The sequence below is a fragment of the Cryptomeria japonica genome, chromosome 5 (genome assembly GCF_030272615.1).
Source record: "Cryptomeria japonica chromosome 5, Sugi_1.0, whole genome shotgun sequence".
Lineage (NCBI taxonomy): Eukaryota > Viridiplantae > Streptophyta > Pinopsida > Cupressales > Cupressaceae > Cryptomeria > Cryptomeria japonica.
In genome coordinates this window covers 691,010,461-691,032,314 of record NC_081409.1, presented here as the reverse complement: position 1 = coordinate 691,032,314, position 21,854 = coordinate 691,010,461, and the positions used below count along the sequence as shown (strand labels likewise).

Genomic DNA, 21,854 nt, shown 5'->3' with positions numbered 1-21,854 from the left:
AACTCTCTTCTCCCCTTTTTCTCGCATAGGAGGAGAACTTTATTTAAAAACAAGAGAGCAACTAACTAACTAACCCCATCAAAGAAAGACATGGAAGTAAAATATATCCCCAAATCAAGTAACAAACTTCATAAATGAATTTATACATTCAACCTGATCCAGAGAGAATCTAGCGCTCCACTCTTTCCAGATTGACTATCATTAAAATTCTTTCCCATGGTTTCGGTCAAAGAGTCTTCGCCGGAGCTCCCTTAAAGTCATGTAGGAAATGGACTTTACTGCAAAGCCGAGATCGGCTACGCTTGACTCGATCGTTCTTCAACAACCTGCGTAACAAAAGGTAATAGGCAATAGAAAAGGCATATGGCACATACATAATATCTATTCATTAATCACACATTTTAAATCTACTTCATCATTCAAAAACTGTATATGATATATCAGTCATTTTAGGGAGTCAATGGGGCAATAAATGCAATCAAGTCAACATAATGAGCTGCAGGAATATAAAAGTATCTTACTATAGGATATCCCAAAAAGGTTTCAACAAGGTCTGAACATCCATGAAATAAAAAAAGTAAAGGCATTTAAAAGTTTATCATAACATCCAAATTATGAGCATATTTTAAGCTCATCACTGCCCCCTACTTAGTCCAATGCTGGTCCTCCAGCATTAACTTTCCTGGTGGTTTCATTGAAGTCGGTGGTTGCTACATGACTCTGAAATGGATTTTTAAACTTGTAATAAAATCCTCTGAAATCCCAGCATTTTTCATACCTTTGGTCTTCTAATTCATTGTTAAGACTTGTAGCCTGGTGAGGATAAAGTGGCCACATTAGCACAGGGGGTCTGAATGTCAGCGACAACCACAGTTCAAATCTTGTTTGAAGTCCCAATTGAATATATCTGTTGGTTCATTTGAGAGCTACTATGAAATTTAGGGGACCATGTGGTTCTGACTTTCTTAACCCAACAGTTAATCTCTCCCATCTTTTCTCACTTCTGGTGAATGCCAATTTCCAAAATGAATATTGTTGTGCCTGAAATTCATCATATACTTGTTTTCTGATATCAAATATTTTCTCTCTTGCTGAAACATTATTAATACCATATGTCAGAGTAAACCAATCTTTCAACATTGCATGGGGGTTTGAACTTTGAGAACGTAATGGAACAAGCTCTGTTTTCTCAGCTTCCTCATATGTTTCCCACTGCCTGCCATAATTCACCTCATTTGCTGCCCATGACATAAATGCTCTCAAATGAATATCACCAATATATAGAAGAGGATTCCATTCTGTTTCAAATGGTATTAAAAAGTCATGCAAATAGAATTCACAGAGAGAATTCCTTAACCAGTTAGGGGCTGCCTAGTATGCTTCATAGAATTCCTTGGCAGTATGATTTATGGGATCTTGGTTTCTAGAAATTCTCATCAATTGGAACCATAAAAACTGTTCTTTAAGGCACAGAGCATAAACTCTGGGTGGTGGTCTACATTCCATAATCTGACCAGTTACTTTTAACATTTCATCCATTTTTGCTTTCAACTCAACAATTTCCTGCTTTTGACTTTCAATTTTCTTTTTCAATTTTTTCTTTTTTTTTTTTTTTCCCATAGACTTTGTTGCATGTCAGTCTGGGCTATGTATCAGAAAGTCAGGGTTTGCAATGTAACTGTTTCCCAATTAGCTTTAACATATTCCTGAAATTCAATTAAAAACGTTCTCTTATACACAACAATGGCTTTACAAATTGCAGGATGAAATACAACTTCACTAGGCACATTCAATTTTTCAGTCTGTTCTTGCTCTTGTTGCAAGATAAATTCTTCTTGTTGCTATGATGGAAAAGTCTGTGCTTCCTCCGAAAATTGCATAGCAGCAGTAGCCAAATCATAAAGATTTGGTAACCCTTACTCATTATGCCCTGTTCCTTTTGTCTCAACTTGTTCCTCTTCAGGAACGAACGAACTTTGGGCAGTATTTTCAGACACATTCTAAGAAACATTAAATTCAGACTCAACAAACCCTTCTGAAATTACAATCACCTCTAGTTACGGTGAAGCAGGGGAGGTATTAGATTGTTTCCTTGCGAAAACCCTTCTTGGCACTGATGCGGCTACAGGAGGTGTTCCGGTAGCTTTCCTCTTCCTTGTTTGTTTAGAGGGCTTTGCCCTTCCAAAGGATGACAGTGAACTAGTAATAACAACAGGTGTTACTGTAGGAGAAACAGCTACAGGGGAAGGTGCTTTAGGAGAAGGGCATTGCCTTTTCTGAGAACGAGGGTCAGATTCTGAGGACCCTTCTACCTTTGTTTTTCCATTCTCTATCCTAGTGGCAGACCTAGTTTGTACCCTAGCAGAGGATTCAGGTGCAAAAGCTGTAGGACCAGGTGCTACAAGAGTAGATGACCCTTGCCCTATTTTACTAGTAGATGCAATTTCTTTCTTCTTTTTCTAAGGTCGTGGGGTAAGTACCCTAGGGGTTTGTGGAATTTGCAAACTCTTTTGGGCAACAAATTTTTGCCAGGAGAGAGGTGAGACATCCCTCAAAAAGCACTCAATCAGTAATTTAATAAGGCCATGATGAGCGACAAAATTATCTTTCCCCTGTTGAGTTCCGTGGGCACTGTGTTCTAAAAATTTTAACAAGAAATTCAAAACATTTATAACTAACCCATGCCTCATATGGCTCAATAATTTAAAATGATGAGAATGCAGATAGGAAAAATGGTCTTCACATGTCAAATACCTAATTATGTAAGTAGCATACTCTGAATAAAGAGGAGGCAATGATACGCGTTTGCATCCCTGCTTGGAGACTTCCAGAGGTCCATCAATAGGCATTGAAAACTCAGCCCTTGCAACTATAGCGTCTGAAGAAAAGTTTTCTCCAATGGCTGGAAGCCCAGTTACTTCAGCAATTTTGTTTTTGGTTGCAATAACCGTTAGACCCCATATGTTGGCTTCCCCTTCAGAAAGGGTTCTCAAAAATTCTCTAGCAGCCTCCTCATCAAAATCATTTAAGCTCAAGAAATAATTTAACCATCCACAGAGGCTGAATGCGTGGATTGTTTGCGGATTTTGCAATAACATTTCATGAGCCACAGGCTCATGTCGCACCAACTGACCACCCATGTTTATAGTTTTCCTTTAGCTGAACTCAATTCCTTTCTTGAAGATTCAAATTCTCTGCTTCCCTTTCTGCTCTGGTTTTTCTTCTTTCGTGCCGTCACATTTCTTCTTTTTCAAAAATGAACTTTTTGAACAAGCAGTTTTAATCGTAATTATGCAATAAAGAAAGACATGCGATCATATTTGGAAAGTACCAGAAAAGTATTAAAGAAAGATTATTTTGCAGTTATGGTAGCGGCAAAAAGACAGGTTTTAAAAGATGGATTAGCTCGCCCCCTACTTAAAGTATGACATGTGTCCTCACATGTCATAAAGAACAGGTGGAGATTCGGGTAATAATGACCGGTACATGCATAGCAGTAAATGAATAGAATGAAATAAATCAAATATGCGATAAGAAAAGATATGGCATACCTTTGATAATTGCATGTACGTGTGAAGAAAGATGATAGCGTCTGCATGAATTGACAAGTGGGAAAGATATCTTAATTAAGTCTGATACAGACGGATGACGTGGATGGGTGAAATGGGTGGATGAAATGAACGGATGGAATGGATGGATGGAAGATAAAGAAGTGAAATGGGGGCGGTAAATGAGAATGAAGAAAAAGGGGTTTCCTTTTGTAAAAAGAAAACCTTTATTATGGGCATGCTTTTTTGAAAATTACGGTAATGCTGCAGGAGAAAGGCTAAAGCCTTCGGCTATAGGAAGAGTAGTAGGAGGAACTTGAACAAACTGCTGCATGAATTCTTCTTTGGAGACCAGTTTGTGGTATAACCTGAGTCGGTGGCCATTCACTAGCAATTTGAAGTGGACTGGGTCTATTGTTACCAGCTATACAGCTCCATTGTCGAACACATTTTCAACTTCATAGGGGCCAAGCCAGCGTGTTGTGAGCTTACCTTGGTTTTCTTGATATCCAGAATCATATAACAGAGCCCAATCTCCAGCAGAAAATTTCCTGGTTTTGATGTGCTGATCATGCCATTTCTTCTTTTGTTGTTGGATTGCTTCTATATGCTGCAGGGCAGTTTTTCTCATTTCGTCCAAAGCATTTAGCTGTAGGAGATGGTCCTTCTATGCTTCAGATATGTCTATATTGAGATCAAGAGTTGTCCTCAAAGTTTTGTGTTCAAATTCTATGAGTAACATGGTTGTTTTCCCATAAAGCAGCTCAAAAGGTGTAAACCTCGTTGTTGTTTTCCATGTAGTTCTGTAAGCCCAAACTGCTTTAGGAAGTCTATTGCTCTAATCTTTTCTATGGATCTGCACTGTCTTTGTGAGGATCACCTCAATTTCTCTATTTGTTACCTCTGCCTGACCATTGGCTTGAGGCTGATAAGGGCTAGACTTCCTATGTTTGATTTTATAGTCATTCATTAGTGCAGTGATCAGATTCGACGTAAACTGAGCTCCTTGATCGGTTACAAGCTCTCTGGGAACCCCAAATCTTGTGAAAATTTGTTCATATAGAAACTCAGCAACTTTGTTATCTTGGGCATGAGTCATAGCTGTTACCTCGACCCATTTTGTTACATAGTCCGTGCAAACTAGAATGTATGACTTTCCATTTGATGGTGGATCAATTGGCCCTACAAAATCCATCTCCCATTTATCAAAAGGGGTGACTATTATCTGCGGATATAGTGGCATTTTATCAGACTTAGTTGGTCTTCCCATACGCTGGCATCTATCACATTTTCTTGTATAGGCCACAGCATCCTTATGTAATGTTGGCCAGTAGTACCCTGTTGTAAGAACTTTCATTGATGTTCTTTTTGCTGCAAAATGTCCTCCACATGGTTCATCATGGCAAGCATGGAATATGTCATAAGTTTCATCTTCTGTTACACATCTTCACATTACTTGATCAGGTCCAGTATAAAACAAACTATTTGCAATCCAGGAAAAGTTAAAACTTTTCTCTATTAACAATTTTTTTTCTTTTAGAGAAAAGTGGTCTAGTATTCTGTTTGCTGCTAGATAATTGGCAATGTCTGCATACCAGGGTATATGTACAGCGATGGAAAACAAGTGTTCATTTGGGAACCTATCATCAATGATCTCATGTTCAACAGGTGTAGCTGATTGAAGTCTTGATAAAAAGTCAGCTACAACATTAGCTCTCCCTGGTTTGTCAATTATGGAAATGTCAAACTCTTGTAACAACAGGAGCCAACGTGCCAACCTACCAGAGATGGCAGGTTTGTTCATCAGATACTTAATTACTGCATGGTCAGTATGGATGAATATCTGATAACCTATGACATAATGCCTAAATTTATTCAAAGCATACACTACTGCAAGCAACTCCTTTTCTGTGACAGTATAGTTGAACTTAGAACCTTGAAGGTTCTTGCTGATAAAGTAAATAGCTTGTTCAACTGAATTTTCTTTTTGATTCAGAACTACTCCTATGCCAAGGTCAGAAGCATCAACATGTATGTGAAAAGGCAAATTTCATTTTGGACCTTGAAGAACAGGGGCTTTAGTAAGCAAGTCCTTTAGTTGTAGGAAGGATTTTTCACAGGCCTCTGTCCACTCAAATTGGGAATCCTTTGTTAACAAAGCATAAAGTGGACTAGCAATTTTACTGAAGTCTTTTATAAACCTTCTATAATGCCCTACATGACCAAGAAAACTTCTGACATCTTTCTGTTTTGCAGGAATTTGTAAATTTTGAATTACTTCAATTTTAGCAGGGTCGACCTGAATTCCATTCTTTGAAACATGATGATTTAGAACAATACCTTCTTCCATCATTAGAAAACACTTCTCACTATTTAGAGACAAATTTTTCTCTCTACACCTTTTTAATACTTTTTCTAAATTTACCAGTGCTTCTTCAAATGTGACTCCATAGGCAGTGAAATCATCCATGTAAATTCCATACATTCATGAGATATATCAGCAAAGATACTAATTACTGCTCTCTAAAATGTTGCTGACGCATTGCATAGGCCAAAAGGCAAGACCGAATAAGCAAATGTTCCCCATGGACAGGTAAAAGTGGTCTTATCTTGATCTTCAGGGGCAATTTTTATCTGATTATACCCACTGTAACCATCCAAAAAGGAAAAATATCTTTTGCTAGACAGTGAGTCTAGTACTTTATCTACAAAAGGTAGTGGAAAGTGATCCTTTTTAGTGGCACTGTTCAATTCTCTGTAATCTACACATACTCTCCATTTTCCACCTTTATTGGGGACAATGACTAATGGAGAAACCCATTGACTGTCAGAGATTGGATAAATAAAACCAGCATCAAGTAACTTTTGAAGCTCACTTTTAACTATTTCTCTAAGTGCTAGATTTACTCTTCTTTGAGGTTGTCTAATTGGTGAACAATCTTCTTTGATAAATATCCTATGAGTACAAACTTGAGGATCTATTCCTTGCATGTCCCCATATTCCCATGCAAAAGCTTTAAGCTGTTCCTGTAGCATTTTTAATAGGTCAGCTTGTTGAGACTGTGACAGCTTGTTATTGATATTCAAACAATGACCTTGAGACAATTCTATCCACTCTGTGAGATTACTCATAGAGTCTACAGGTAATGTTTGTACCTCTTGTAGAAGCAAATTATGAAAAATCGTTGGAAGTTTAGGCAATGAACTTTCAGAATCTGGTTGCTGCAGGAAACATTGTAAATGAGTACCATTTGGATCAGATGAACTACCCGTATCAGAGTTGTACTGTAGAATTTGAAACAACAAGGCATCTTCACTCTGAAGTTGTGAGAATGGGTCATTTTCAATCATCATTAATTGAGCCAAAGAATTGGCTTCTTCAATTTCCTCCCCCACATCTGGCCAAATAGGTTGGGACAAATCTGGCTGAGGTCTAGCAGGCGAATATAGAGCCAATTTCTTTGTGGATTGCCCATCAGAAATGGTCATATCTCCAGAACGACATCCGATAAAAGCATCAGCAGTTGCTAACCATGGTCTACCAAGAATAACTGGATACCCTCCTAAAGTTGCCTTAACTGATAATATTGTGAAATCAGCAGGATACTCCCAAGATTCAAGAATGATAATTACATCCTCTACTATCCCATCAGGTTTAACTGTGGAGCTGTCTGCAAGCTGCAGAACTGTGGGTGTAGACCTAATGTTTGAAATATTCATGGAGTCCATAGTATGCTTTGTCATGACATTAATGGCAGCACCTAAATCAATCAAAACATTTTTTACAACTTGGCCATTTACATTTATCTGCACTACAAGACTTCCATGGTCAATATACTTTGGAATAACTACATTTCCCAACATTATATCAACCAATTTCCCTAATACATGAATTGTTTGAGGATCCTTTTTCTTTCGTCCAAGCTTCTTCAAACAGGCTTCTTTAATAGTTTTTCCAAAAATAGGAATATCTTTAATAGCCTAAAATAAAGGAATTTGAATCTGCACATTCTTGAGCTGATCTATAATATCAAAAGTGGGTTCTTCCATGGGTTTATATGCAGTACTTTGCAACCTCTGAGGAAAAGGTGGGTTGTCTTGATTTTGTAGAATAGGCTCTTTAGGAACAACAAGTGCAGTAGATTCTTCATGGGGAGGATCTAATATTTCAGTAATCAAAGGCGGTTTTGGAGCAGGTAGAGTAGTTCCAGACCTCAAATAGATGTCATTAACGTTTAAGGCATAAGCTTGATATTGGTTGGATTCAGCAAGATACGTAGGCTGCTGAGGCTACTGTTGTTGCTTATTATTGGGATTGGGCAATGGCTGGGCAGGCATAGGCATTTGTTTTGGAGGTCCAGGATTTGTGGCAGTTACTACAGGAGGTGGCATAAGGGCTTGTGGTTGTGGCTATGGAAGCTGTAGGAATCTAGAGGACTGGTTTTGCCATTGCTGAGGGCCTCGCCATTGAGAATTTTGCTGCCAATTTCTTGAAGGTGGGGTCCATTGCCCTTGTGGCTGCTGCCATCCTCCTTGAGGGGATTGCCACTACTGGTTCTAATAATTAGGCCAATTTGGTTGAGGTGGATTCTAGGTGGTGGTGGTCCATATGTATGTTGCCATTGATTATTATATCCAGAATAGGAATCACCAAAAGTTAAAGGGTCTTGAGGCATACCTTGTCTTTGGGCCCATGGTCTCCTTTGTGCAATAAAGAACACTTGATCATCATCTCCTTCTACTAGCTTGAAGTCAGTAGGTAGTTGTTTGGCTTCTAAATTAGCCACCATCTTGCATCTACAGTCATGCTTCTTTTTTCTGTAGTATGGACAGAACCCGGCCAAAATTGCGTCAGCCTCCTCATGTTTCTTCCGAGCTTGCATAGTGTCCAGCTACGTAGCCATATTATTAATGATGTCCTGCTTGAAGTCAAATAGAAAATTTGTTATCTCCATTCGAGAAACTCCACCAGAAGAAGAATTTCCTATTGTAGCATGATGACCTCAACCTTTCTTAACTATTGCTTGAGAGTAGTTAAGACATATTTTCTTTATATCATCCTAAGGCACCTGGGTTATATCACCTCCTCCTATCAGGTCCAGGGCATCTATACAAGCATCACTGATTCCCTTTAGGAATAATAGTTTCTGAGAGTCCTCGTTGAGAGTATGATTTGAGTTCCTCTGTAGTGAAAACAAGAATCTGGAAATATAATCTTCTAGACTTTCATCGTCCTTTTGCTGAATTCGGAATATGTCATCACCTTTGCTGGCGCTCTTACAATATTCTTTATACTTTTCAAGGAATTTCGTCTGCATGACCTCCCAACTATCGACAAAACCTCTTCCCAGACTCATGAACCATCTGAGAGCTCCTTCCTTCAAGGTGGAAGGAAATAACTTCAGTTTATGAGCGTCTGTGTTGTAGTAATAACTACGACAGAGGACATCAAATTCAAACAGAAAGGTTTTTGGGTCCTCTGTGACTAGGCCATAAAACTTTGGAAGTAAAGAAGAGGGAATGTTTTTAAGATTGTCAGTATCTCCCTGGGGAACAATGGGAAACTCAAATGCAGGAGGTGGATTATTAGGTGGATTATTTGCCATGTTTGGTTGCTGGAATAACAGAGCAAATGGATTTTCCTCAGGTTCATTGTCAGTTGGGTCAAATGGTAGTTCAATAAATAGATTTTCAGGGAGGAACCTTCTCAGGGCATCTCTTCTTCTTCTATGCATGCAATATAATGAATAGTGGCTTGAAGGATCTAGAAAATTTTACTAACAAGCTAAACTAATGCCAAAAATGGTTGCGCCCACAAAAGCATATGAAAATCACAGTAAAACCTTTCCTGGGAATTGGCCATTCCAACAGGTGACCAATATCTCTCTCTGTAGACATTCATTTACTTGTCAAACCAGGGGATGTCTACTTTAAATGGAACGGCAAAATATATGCACTAGGAACTCATTTTGTTCAAATCTTAGCAGAAATACATACTGGAAAGAAATTCTACCTACGCTACAGGAAGGTAATGCAAATCTCTTTAACTCAACTATGATTTGATTAAAATAGAAACCATGATAACTACAACTGAAACACAAACTATGAACTGGCCTTATGCTGTAGGAACAGGCACAGTGATGGATTCCTTGTGCTGCAGGAGCAATGTAAAGCTAAGTTTGTATAAAAACTTTAACGATGAAAGCAAAGTGAAGCTTAATAGGAAAGAACAACTAACTAACTAGGTACAAATACCTACTAAGTGGGCCCCCTTAGCAAGCATCTTCTGATTACGTAGATGCTAAACTCAGAACTTCATTGAACTTTATTCATAAAAATAGAATGATATACATTGTTTTGTTGATATGGAAACTAACAACAAACTCTATCTCTGGTTAAACAGATTCTGTCTTTCATTATCATATTGATTCTTACATGATATCTACTACTCTGATTCTATCTTCTTCTAACTCTCTTCTCCCGTTCTTCTCGCGCAGGAGGAGAACTTTATTTAAAAACAGGAGAGCAACTAACTAACTAACCCCATCAAAGAATGACGTGGAAGTAAAATATATCCCCGAATCAAGGAACAAACTTCATAAATGAATTTATGCATTCAACCCGATCCAAAGAGAATCTAGTGCTCCATTCTTTCCAGATTGACTGTCATTAAAATTCTTTCCCATGGTTTCAGTCAAAGAGTCTTCGTCGGAGCTCCCTCGAAGTCGTGTAGGAAATGGACTTTACTGCAAGGCCGAGATCGGCTGCACTTGACTCGATCATTCTTCAACAACCTGCATAACAAAAGGTAATAGGCAATAGAAAAGGCGTATGGCACATACACGATATCTATTCATTAATCACACATTTTAAATCTACTTCATCATTCAAAAACTATATACGATATATCAGTCATTTTAGGGAGTCAACGAGGCAATAAATGCAATCAAGTCAACACAATGAGCTGTAGGAATATAAAAGTATCTTGCTACAGGATATCCCAAAAAGGTTTCAACAACGTCTGAACATCCATGAAATAACAAAAGTAAAGGCATTTAAAAGTTTATCATAACATCCAAATTATGAGCATATTTTAAGCTCGTCAGGTATATCTATGGATCCTTCAAAGATCCAAGCCATTGTTGATTGGCTAGCGCCGACCAACGTTTCTAAAGTTAGGAGTTTTATGGGTTTGGTTGGATATTACCATCACTTTGTTGAAGGCTTTTCCTAGATAGGACACCCTATTACTTCTCTTCAGAGAAAAGGGAAGAAGTTTGTTTAGTCAGAACAGTGTGAAGCAGCTTTTAAAACCTTGAAGGAACTCCTTGTCAGTGCTCCAATTTTGGCAGTTCCTAATCCATTTGGAGATTTTATGGTATGCACAGATGCCTCTTTGGAAGGTATTGGTGTAGGACTTATGCAGGATGGACATGTGGTTTCTTATGAGTCTCGCAAACTCAAGAACCATGAGTTGAACTATCCAGTTCATGATTTAGAGTTGGCAGCTATAGTTCATGCTTTGGTTCAATGGCAGCATTTCTTATTAGGGCATCGGTTTGAGCTGCATAGTGATCACCGCAGTTTGCAATATATATTTACACAGCCAAACTTGAATGCTCAATAGCGAAGATGGATGGAGTTCTTCTGTGAATATGATTTTGAGGTTTGTTATATTCAGGGGAAAGAGAATGTAGTAGCAGATGCTTTGAGTCATAGGCGGCATGAAGTTTCAGCATTATCTCTTGGAGTAGACTTGAGAGAGAGAATTCTTGGAGTTCTTCCTCAGGATAATTGGTATTAGGATGTTAGAACTATGATAGAGTCTGAAAGGCCTTTAGAGGGAAGATTTTCTAGGTATAACCTTGAGGTAGATGGTTTTCTTCATCACCATGAACAAATTTATGTACCTCCTTTGGAGGGTCTTCGTGTTTTGATCATGACCGATGCCCATCGTGCACCTTATTCGGCACATCCTGGTGTCAAGAAGATGCACACAGATCTTAGATAGATTTATCATTGGGCGGGTATGAAATGTGACATTGCTGATTTTGTGTCAAAATGTTTAGAGTGTCAGCGAGTGAAGGCAAAGCATCAGCACCCAACAGGGCTTTTGCAGCCTAATCTAGTATCGGATTGGAAATGGGATATCATTTCCATGGATTTCATTGTTGGTTTACCTGTCTTTTCATGTCGTCATGATGCCATCATGGTCATAGTTGACAGATTGACTAAGGTCCCTCATTTTGTTCCTATTCGAGCTTCCTACATAGCAGCAGTGGTGGCACGAGTTTTTTTAGAAGAAGTAGTGAGATTGCATGGGATTCCAAGGTGGATCATATCTGATAAAGATCTTGTCTTTACCTCAGCATTGTGGACCTCACTTCAGCATGCTTTGGGGACTTAGTTGAATTTTAGTTTAGCTTATCATCCAGAGATAGATGGTCAGATAGAGAGAGTGAATCAGGTATTAGAGGACATGCTTTGCATGTATGTGATGGACCAACAGTCACGTTGGGAGGACTATATATATCTAGTGGAGTTTGTTTATAACAATGGATATCATAGCTCCATAGGTATGTCCCCCTTTCAGGCATTCTATGGTCGTCCTTGCTGCACTCCTTTGAGTTGGGATCAGTTAGAAGACAGGGTGCTTATAGGACCGAATATTCTTCTGGAGATGGAGCAACAGGTAGATAGGATTCGTGAGCATTTAGTAGCAGCATAGGATAGACAGAAGAAGTATGCAGATGCTCATAGGGTATATCGTCAGTTTTCTGTTGGCGATTGTGTGTTCTTGAGAGTGCATCCATGGAAGAGTCCAATCCGTTATGGAAAGGGATCTAAGTTGGTGCCTTGGTTTGTTGGACCTTTTGAGATCCTTGTGAGGATAGGATCTGTTGCCTACCATCTTGTCTTGCCACCGAGTCTATCCCAAATCCATGATGTCCTTTATGTTTCAGTTCTTCGACCTTATCATCCAGACGTGACACATGTTCTTGATTGGAACTCTTTGTAGGTCGAGGATGGGCAACTTTCCATGGAGCTCATGCGCATTCTTTAGCGTCAAGATTTGATCCTCAGGGGCAATACCATCAACCAGGTAAGGGTCCTATGGGACCCAAATGATGAGGCCTCAACGACTTGGGAGGATGTAGCAAAGATGAGAGAACTGTATTCTTATTTATTTTAGGCTTCCTGGAATAAACCTAGTTTTGGGGGGGAGAATGTAGTACCCCTACTAGTTGAACTCATTAGACTCATATTTTATTGGTTGTTTTTCAGTGGATACATCACCATAACATATTATTCAGATTTTTATGACATTATGCTTTATTTGGAGATGAGATGTATAATTTATTTGCAGTATTTCAGTACTTGTGATTTATGGCATTTTATGTATTATTGCTATGTATTGACATTTTACTTTATTTATGCAATGTGGAATTATATGTTGTGTGTTTGCGAGTGTATTGGATGCAAGGGGATGATTTTCCTTCACTCATTTCGATGAGACAGGGAACGTCGCAATTCTCCTTCATCGGTGTGTATGCCGTGTTTTCTATATTATATATATATATATATATATGTGTGCATGTGTGGTTCGGTGATACAGGATATTGCAGGTACAAGTACTGGGTAGGTACGGGGTATCATCTCCACTTGGCTTCACAGGTCTGAGCATGCCTTATATTTTCCAATGGAAGTGGACGAGATAGTAGTTGACCCTATTTTACTTAGTTATACTCGTATGAGTGTCGTCAGTCAATCGTTTTGTCAGTTAGTTCGGTCTTTGTATTTTGTTATTTTATATTTTATGGGTAATTGCTTAAGATTTGTTTAATTTGAGTGTTTAAGTGGATTTAATTAATTAATTAATTAAGTTTATGAAATTATCTCATTATTGTAATGTTTATGCATTGAGATTATAAATTTAGTTAATTAAAGGAATTATTAAATTAAGTTGCATGGTATTAAAAAAATATTTTTATTTTAAAAATAAATTAGATTAATTGTATTCTAAAGTTATAATTAAATAAATGAATAAAAGGATTAATTGGAATTGATGTGTTGTTTTAATTCTTTATTTAGAAAATTAATTAATTGGAATTAATTCTTTATTTAGAAAATTAATTAATGTGCATGAGAAAAGTAATGAAAGAATAATGTTTTTAATTATTGCATGTGATAAATTTAGAAGATAAAATAAAAGAATTACTATCATTCTAAATTTAGGTTTTTTGTGAAAAAGCTATTGAACCTAGAATTTTAATTTAAATAGGGGTTAGGTCTTTATTTTAAAAACATAGATAGGAATATACAAGAACATGTTAAGAATTTAGGTGAAGAAAATTTATTGGAAGATATTGAAGGGATTAAGGCTCTTCTACAAAATTCTTGTAGGAAAGCTATACCAGGTTGGATGAATTCTTAGTTTTGTGTTTTATTAAAAATGTTTCTATTTTTCTCTACTTCATGTGTGTGTAAAATAATTGCCAAATCCAAAACTCTCTTCTGGTGAATTCGAGTTTTGTTTGAAAACTCATGCCTGATGTGTATGTCTTGTTTGTGGAAAGAACGTAATTTTGTGAAAATTAAGAAAATTATTATAAAAAGTTTGCCAAGTTTTTTTTGTGCATGGAAATCGCATGATTTAGGAGAAAGGGTATTTACTTAAGAAATGGTTTTAATTACCTTAATAAAATAAATTTAATTACACATTAAATTTATTTGGGTTAATTAAATTAAAAAAAAAAAGAATTGAAATTTTGTTAAAATGAAATTATTGGAAAAATATTGTTTTTTTGTTATTATTGTTAAATTTTTATTAAAATGAAATTAATTAAAAATAAAATATTGTTTAATTATTTTCCTGTTTAAAAATATATATATAAAAAATATATATAAAATAATTATTAAAAAAAATAAATTAAAAAAATAAAATAAAACAAACTGCATGGTAGCATTCGCTATCGGCGGTAGTACTAGCTACTGGCGGTAGCATAGGCTACCGTGAAAGGGCTTTTTAATAATTGTAAAAGTTTTTTTTTTTTGTTAGTCTTTTTAAATTAAATTCTAAACCCTGTTCACTGTTTCGGGTTTCGGACCCAAGGGATTAAATAAATTAAAAATTATTATTATATGTATGTATATAAACAAATATATGTATATTCATGTATGACGTTATATATATATATATATATATATATAGATATGTTTCTTTTGGTAGTTATTATAATATTTTAAATGTTATTTTAAATATTATTTAATTACAGTTTTGGAATTTTAATTTAAATAAATATGTTGAAAATACATTAGGAAAATTATTTGTATTTTAAATCTTTTTGGACAAATGACAAAGTGAATGTTTTTTTTTTAAAAAGTTGTAAATTCTTGTTATCTGGAAATTTGTAAATTGCATGTCATTTATGCTTTGACTATTTTTTTTAAGAAAAGATTGTCTGTAATAGGATCTTGCGTATAATGTGTTCTCAGTCAAGTTTTATTGCAATTTTGATGAAATTGTCATTGTATCCTATGATATTATTTCTCCTAGACTAGGTGTTGTTGTATAACCTATTTGACATGAGCCATTGTGTGTCTTTGTCCAAATGGTCATTCTTGGGTTGGTATTTGTGTATCCATCACCTGTGTTTGTCAGGATGGTTTATGGTTGCGTGTTTTGCCATAGAGTTCTATTAGTGTCCTAACAGAGAGAGTGGCTTTCAAGTGGGGGCCATGCCCAAAGTGGATGACAGGATAACCTATCAAAAGTTAGTTAAAAAGTGATAACCTAATAATTGATTAGGGGGTGGGTAGATTTAAATATTAATTAAGATAAATGTGCCTCATGCATAGATGAGTGACTGTACAGGGCTCATGATGTTACAAGAAGGCCTGGAATGGCAAACTTACCACCTTGTCTTCATGAAAGGATTGGTAGAGTCCGCATGAGACTTAGTTGGAACTGGAGGCTCGGGAGAGGTTACCAGGAGAAACCCAAGTATGGGGGCCGAGACCTATGGAGGCTGTACCATGGTAACCATCAAGCTATGCGATGACACTCTCTTCTTAGAGTCACTAGTGTTTTGTGAGTTGTGTTACATGGATGGTTGCAGAGTCTTTTAGCCCTTTTGTACTTGTCTTGCTTTGCTTGCTTGAGGGTTTCCTAATATCTCCTAGCATGGTGGGGTGGTTCCATTTCAAGATGACATGGTCGAGTGGTAGTGCCACTTCCCATCAGATGTTCTAGATTATATCTTCAGGCGAGGAAAGGCTTCGCTGGTGTTCTTGGATCATGGTTTATGTACCAGCTCTTGTCTGAGATCATTGTTCAGTTGAGACCTTGTGGTCATTGGATCAGACTTTTATGTAACCTTGATATTGTATCTTTGTAACCAGTGGTATTATTGGAAGCCATGTATTTATGGATATTGTAATATTATTATGTCAGTGAAATGAATGTTATTGTTTTGATCTTATGTTTAAATCATTTATAGAAATTGGATACATTGGAATACTTTTATTTCTTTATTATGAAATTTGGATGTATGTGTAGTTTTAAACTTAAGTGTTCAATTTATCTTATTAAATGGATTAACTATGGTGTTAATATAATCTATGAAATTAATCTTCATTGGTTACCCTTAGGGAAAACTTATGATAGACTTCTATTGTGTTGTTAAACATGCAATGATTATAGTTAGTACACTTAGTCTTTAAACAAAAAAAAATATTATTACACTCTTTAGTTGCCTAGTTGTGTTGTTTTCCTTTAGGGTTCCTAGCGGGGCATTACAAGCAGGTTCTCAAATCTCCTCCTTCTCATGCTTTACTTGCCACTCATATTTCCTCAATTATAAAAGGAAAAATGCCAAATGGTGTCCTCCCCCTCATGCTAAATTTAAATTAAATTATGATGGAGCCTCTAGGGGAAATCCGGGTAGGGCAGGAATCGGAGTCATCATTTTTTATCATGTCCCAAATTTTAAATGATGGGTGTCATCATATTGGTATTGGGACTAATAATTATGTTGAGTTTCATGCTTTGTCTTTTAGTCTGGTTTTGTCAATCTCCCTTGGTATTAAAGATATCATTGTTGAAGGTGACTGTATGGTTACTTTTCAAGCTATTATTAATAAAAAAAGTCACTCCTGGCATCTTCAGTATTTGTTAGATCGAATCTTGTTGCGGCTTTCATTCTTTGATTCTTATTCAATTTCTCATTGCTATCGAGAGGTTAAAAGAGTTGCAGATTTTTTAGCTAATATGGCAATTGATGAGAAAGTTGATAATTTTAATGTTCCTTCTTTGAACATTCCCTCCTCCTTAGTGAAGGGAGGTGTTTCCATATGATTTGTTTGATCTTATATCTCAGGGCTAACAAGTATATATTTTGGTGTGGGTTGGTGTTTGTTATGACAGGCGAACTATGACTATTTTTAAGAAATAGTGTTTGTTTCACCTGCTTCTCTTATGATTTCGGCATGCAAATTTGCATTTACTTCATTTGAGATGGGATCTTTTGTTTCTATATTGGCAATCTCTCTTTTGTTTCCCCATACTTGGCTATTGTGGGCCATACATTTGCAAGCAATTATTTTTCATTATGAATTGGTTGTTGTTTATTTGAGTTATGCCTTTGCAATCATTCTAGAATATCATAGTGTCTTGCTTTGGCTTCATCTTGGTTGGTTGTATCTTGTGAGAGTTGTGTTTTAATTATAAATTTTGCTGGATATATCTCTCGACTCGTGTGGGAAGTCGATCGTCCTTATTAGACATTATTTGTTATGATGTGGCTAGATATGTGTTTTGGCCTATTTATATTTTTGGATTATGAGTTCTTTGATATTACTATACTTGGGCGGGTTTTTTATCTAGTTCCTTCAGATGTTGGTTGTCTGGTTTGGTAGGTGGTAGGTAAATCTTGAGTGGTGGAGATTGGAGGTTTTATTATATCTAAAATGGTTTCTTGGTCTCAGCATCCTGCTCCTCTTGATTTTGGCTATTATCTATATCTTTATAGTCTTGATTATGGTTTTATCCCTCACAATGGTTTCATATCTTTTACTATGTCTCTTGCTAATAGATGATTTGAAGAATTTGTTTCTGTAGCCAGGTGCGAACTATGTGTTGACGATTTTGTTGATATAATTTTGTGGCTCCAATGGCCCTATGACCATGCTCCCCTTCTTGTCTCGATGCTGTTCTTGATGTGTTCTATGGATTTTCTCTAGTTTGGACAATTGGATGGATTGGTTCTGCTTCTTGTCATCTGATGATGTGATCCTTCTTCTTCTACACCTCGGGAGGATTGTCCATGTTCATGGTTTTTTAAGAATAATATTATTCTTTTATTTGTAATTTTGTGGGTTGGTCATTGTGGGGTTGGGTTTGTTATCATGTATTGGGTTATTCAACTTTATGGGTTTTTGGTCAAGGGCTACAACCGAAGGTTTTCTTTGCCTATTTTTTCCTACCGGTATGCGTGTCCGTAGCACGCTTTTGTAAACTTATATATATACATATATATATATATATATAATTATTTAGTGGTTTTGCCACTTTTATCAAAAATAATAAATAAATAAATTTAAGGTTAATAAAAACTATGGTTCTATTTTAGGATAAAATAGTTACATCTCTTCAACTAATTACTATAATTCATTTTTTTTCAATTTGTTTTTATTTAGATTTTTAATATTGCTAATCATATACTTTTAATTTTACAAAACCAACAAAGTATTTAAAATTTAATCATTATTACATTCTTATAATTTAAAATTAATATGATGCTTTAAATACTATATCAAATAATTATAATGTTTTTAGCCAAGTTAAATTATCTTATGATTAATATCAACTCTATTTTCACTTTTTAGTAAATACTTTATATTTTAGAAAACCAACACATTATTGAAAATTTTATCATTATTACATATTTATAATTTAAAATTAATATATTTCTTTAAATACTATATCAAATATTAACTTATGATTAATACCGACTATAATTTCACTTTATGGTAGAATAATTGAACCTCTTCAACTAAGTACATTATATGGGTCAAACTCTAAATCCATTGATCAATAAAATTATATTTGTGACTGTTGTGTGTATATTTTTCCCATCTACGTTTTTCTATGTAGCAACCACTATGTGACACTTTTTTCTAAAAATAACTTTTTAATTATCAGTTTTGTAAATATTTATTTTATGTACACAAATTCAAAATTATTATAATCACAATTGTAAGAATTAAAAACCTGCTTATACTTATTTCCTATAAATAACTTTCTGATTTTGAATTCTGAACTCATTTAATCCACTCAATTAAACTAGTGTCAAGATAGTTTCCTTATTGGTTAGCATAGTTCAATTTTCAAAATATGTTTTAACCTTTACAACTCCAGAACTTGTCAATGAAAATATTAGTACAAACTACTTTTACATTAAAATAAAGTCATAGAAATAGGACTTCAATTTATTTATTTACATGTTTTTTAATTAATGGACGCGAGGGCCGTTGCTTTTGAGTAGAAAGCACACCTTCCAACCAAAGTCCACAAGATTACTTACCTGACTATGTCATTGGTGAACAAGCGGTCACCCAGATGCTTTTCTCACCAACTCTCCCCCATAACCACTATATATAGTCTTCCCCAGTTGCGATTTGGCTGCAGTATTTGAAACCCTTTTTTTGTTGGTTCTTACCGACCTTATGGTGAAGATGGGATCATGGAGCAAGAAAGAAGATGACAAGCTCATTGTATACATCCACGCCCATGGTGAAGGCCGCTGGAAGTCTCTTCCCAAGGCAGCAGGTTTGTAATTTCTATTCTGATAAGTTATATCAAAACCTACAACTTATAGTAGATGTTTTTATAAATTGAAAGGATATTGTATGCATTCAATAGATTTTAGTAAATGTTTCTGCATGCTTATGACTTTACTTTTACAGGCCTTCGGAGACGTGTGAAGAGCTGCAGACGCAGGTGGGTAAACTATTTGAAGCCTGATCTCAGAAGAGGGAATTTCTCAGAAGAAGAAGATGAGCTAATCATCGAGCTCCAACTCCTCTGGGGAAACAAGTATGCACATAGAACCATGTCTGCCCACTAAGGGGCAAAGGATAAAAATTTTATTTACAGACTTGATTGATCTTTAAGACTTTAAAAGTTCATACCAGTTTCTATTTGAGTTCCTTCATTCAATTTGGATAATGGTGTAACTCCGGAAACTATTTTCCATATTTTGATTTCTTTTAGGGTTCTTGATTCACTTTGTTATTGCATTGTAATTATGAAAACCATTCATAATTTGATTTCTTTGGTTTTTTTAGAATTTTTTTTATTCAGTTTGTTATAATACTGCAATTCTGTTTATCTGAAGTTTCCGGAATCAATTTGATACCATGCTGTAACTCGGAGAACTCTTCCATCATAGTTTGGTTTCTTTGGAGTTTATTGATTTATTTTGTTATTACATTTAACTTTGAATACAACTCCCTTCGAATTTGATTAGAAAATCTTGATTCAAAATGCTGTAACCTGAGAGCTACTCTATCATAGTTTGTTTGTTTTACAATTTTTTTGATTCAATTTGTTATTATAATGTAACTCCGAGAACTACTCTGAAAACTACTCTGTCATATTTTAGTTTCGTTGGAGATTGTTGATTCAATTTGTTATTACAATTAAGTCTGAAAACTACTGTCCCATAACTTAATTTCTTTGACACTTTTTGATTCAATTTATTTTAATGCTGTAAATCTTAAAACTACTCATCCTAGTTTGATTTTTTTAGGGTTCCTAGATTCATTCCTCTGGGTTAACAATGAAAACTACTCTGTAATAGTCTGATTTCTTTAGGGTTCCTTGATTCATTCTTTTGGGTTAAAAATGAAAACTACTCTGTAATAGTTTGATTTCTTTCTAATTTTCTGATTCAATTCGTTACATGGACCTGAAATCATAACTGTGTATTACAAAAAACCATTGATTGACACTTGCTTCTTTCACTGAATTGCACAAATTGCATCTTTCAATTAAGTTGATTGATTAATTCCGTTATTTCTTTTTGTTTATGGCGGCACAGATGGTCTCGGATTGCAGGGAGATTGCCTCGGCGAACGGACAATGAAATAAAGAATCACCTGGAATCGACCCACATCAAGAGAAAATTGCTGAGCCGGGGAATCGACCTACAGTCGCGCCGCACCATTCAGCCCTTCCATAGCGATGGCAGCAGTAGCAGAGATGACAGGTCTCCCAGTCACGAAATTTCAATGGTGGATTCTTTACAGAGTGAGCCCTGCATTGTGACAAGCAATTTCGATCTTGCTGCTTCAAATGGTGCGAGTGGAAGCGAAGAGACGTGTGATGTGAATCTGGAATTGACTCTCTGTTTGCAGTCTCCTGCCTCTCGTGCGAATATATCGCAATAGCTTCATTTTTTCTAATTGATGAAAGCTCTGCGATTCATGGGTTAAGTTATAGGTTTTTAGGTTAGATTTGGCTTGGTAAGGTTACAAATGAGGGATTTATATGTTATTTTTGTATATTTCATCTTAGTGGGTGATGATTTTGTAATCTGTATCTTATGTGTGTGGTCACTATTTTGATGTTTGTAATCGGGACTTCATCTTTTTTGACAGCCATGTCTGTAATTGGAATCTAAGACTTTTATTTAAAGAGTACACTATGGATTTTGAGTTGTTTAAATAGTTCATATATATAAATTTACTGCTAAACTAGAAAACCTAGTTCATAACTGGAAGTTTGGTCGGCATGAGATCATATGAAAGCAACTATTGATAGAACAATATTAAAAAAATTCAGAAAATTCTATGTCGTGTATTATTGAATTAGGAAAGAAAAACAAGAAAAAAAAACAAAAAAACAACAAATTAAAAATACTTCGAAATATTTTTTCTGTATTCATGTGCAATCACATCCTATACTAAAGAAGTATTACAAGAAGAATTTGAAGTTGTCATTATTGAGGTTTTTCAAAATGTAACTACTTTATAATCTTTAAATACATTTGTTGAGATGTTGATGAAATGGAAGAGAAACTAAAAATAATTATTAATCCTCTTTTATTGTTCTATAGTTATATTTTTTACGTACATTTTTAATTTGATCTACCACATATAAATAATAATGATATTGAATTTAACAATAAATATGCTGATTAATTTATTTATTATCTTTATTAATATTCTACTTAGTTGTCTTATGCAATCCTATGAAATATTATTTTATTTTAAATAATACTATTTTAATTGTTCTTATGTAAC

General features: G+C 35.5%; 1 protein-coding gene across 1 annotated transcript; it reads left to right on the top strand.

Moving 5' to 3' along the window:
- Positions 1-19,283: 19,283 nt before the first annotated feature.
- On the top strand, positions 19,284-20,999 carry LOC131067324 (myb-related protein 308-like). The gene is made up of 3 exons (XM_059220856.1): positions 19,284-19,377; positions 19,515-19,644; positions 20,651-20,999. Exons 1-3 carry the CDS (start codon positions 19,284-19,286, stop codon positions 20,997-20,999), a joined length of 573 nt encoding a protein of 190 aa, XP_059076839.1.
- Positions 21,000-21,854: the final 855 nt, after the last annotated feature.

What these genes read in the sequence shown, in the direction of transcription:
- LOC131067324 (XM_059220856.1), top strand. Translation starts at nt 19,284, where the DNA reads ATGGGATCATGGAGCAAGAAAGAAGATGACAAGCTCATTGTATACATC. An exon ending in GTCTCTTCCCAAGGCAGCAG is followed by an intron (nt 19,378 to 19,514) that starts GTTTGTAATTTC and finishes TTACTTTTACAG; the next exon opens with GCCTTCGGAGACGTGTGAAG. An exon ending in CAACTCCTCTGGGGAAACAA is followed by an intron (nt 19,645 to 20,650) that starts GTATGCACATAG and finishes ATGGCGGCACAG; the next exon opens with ATGGTCTCGGATTGCAGGGA.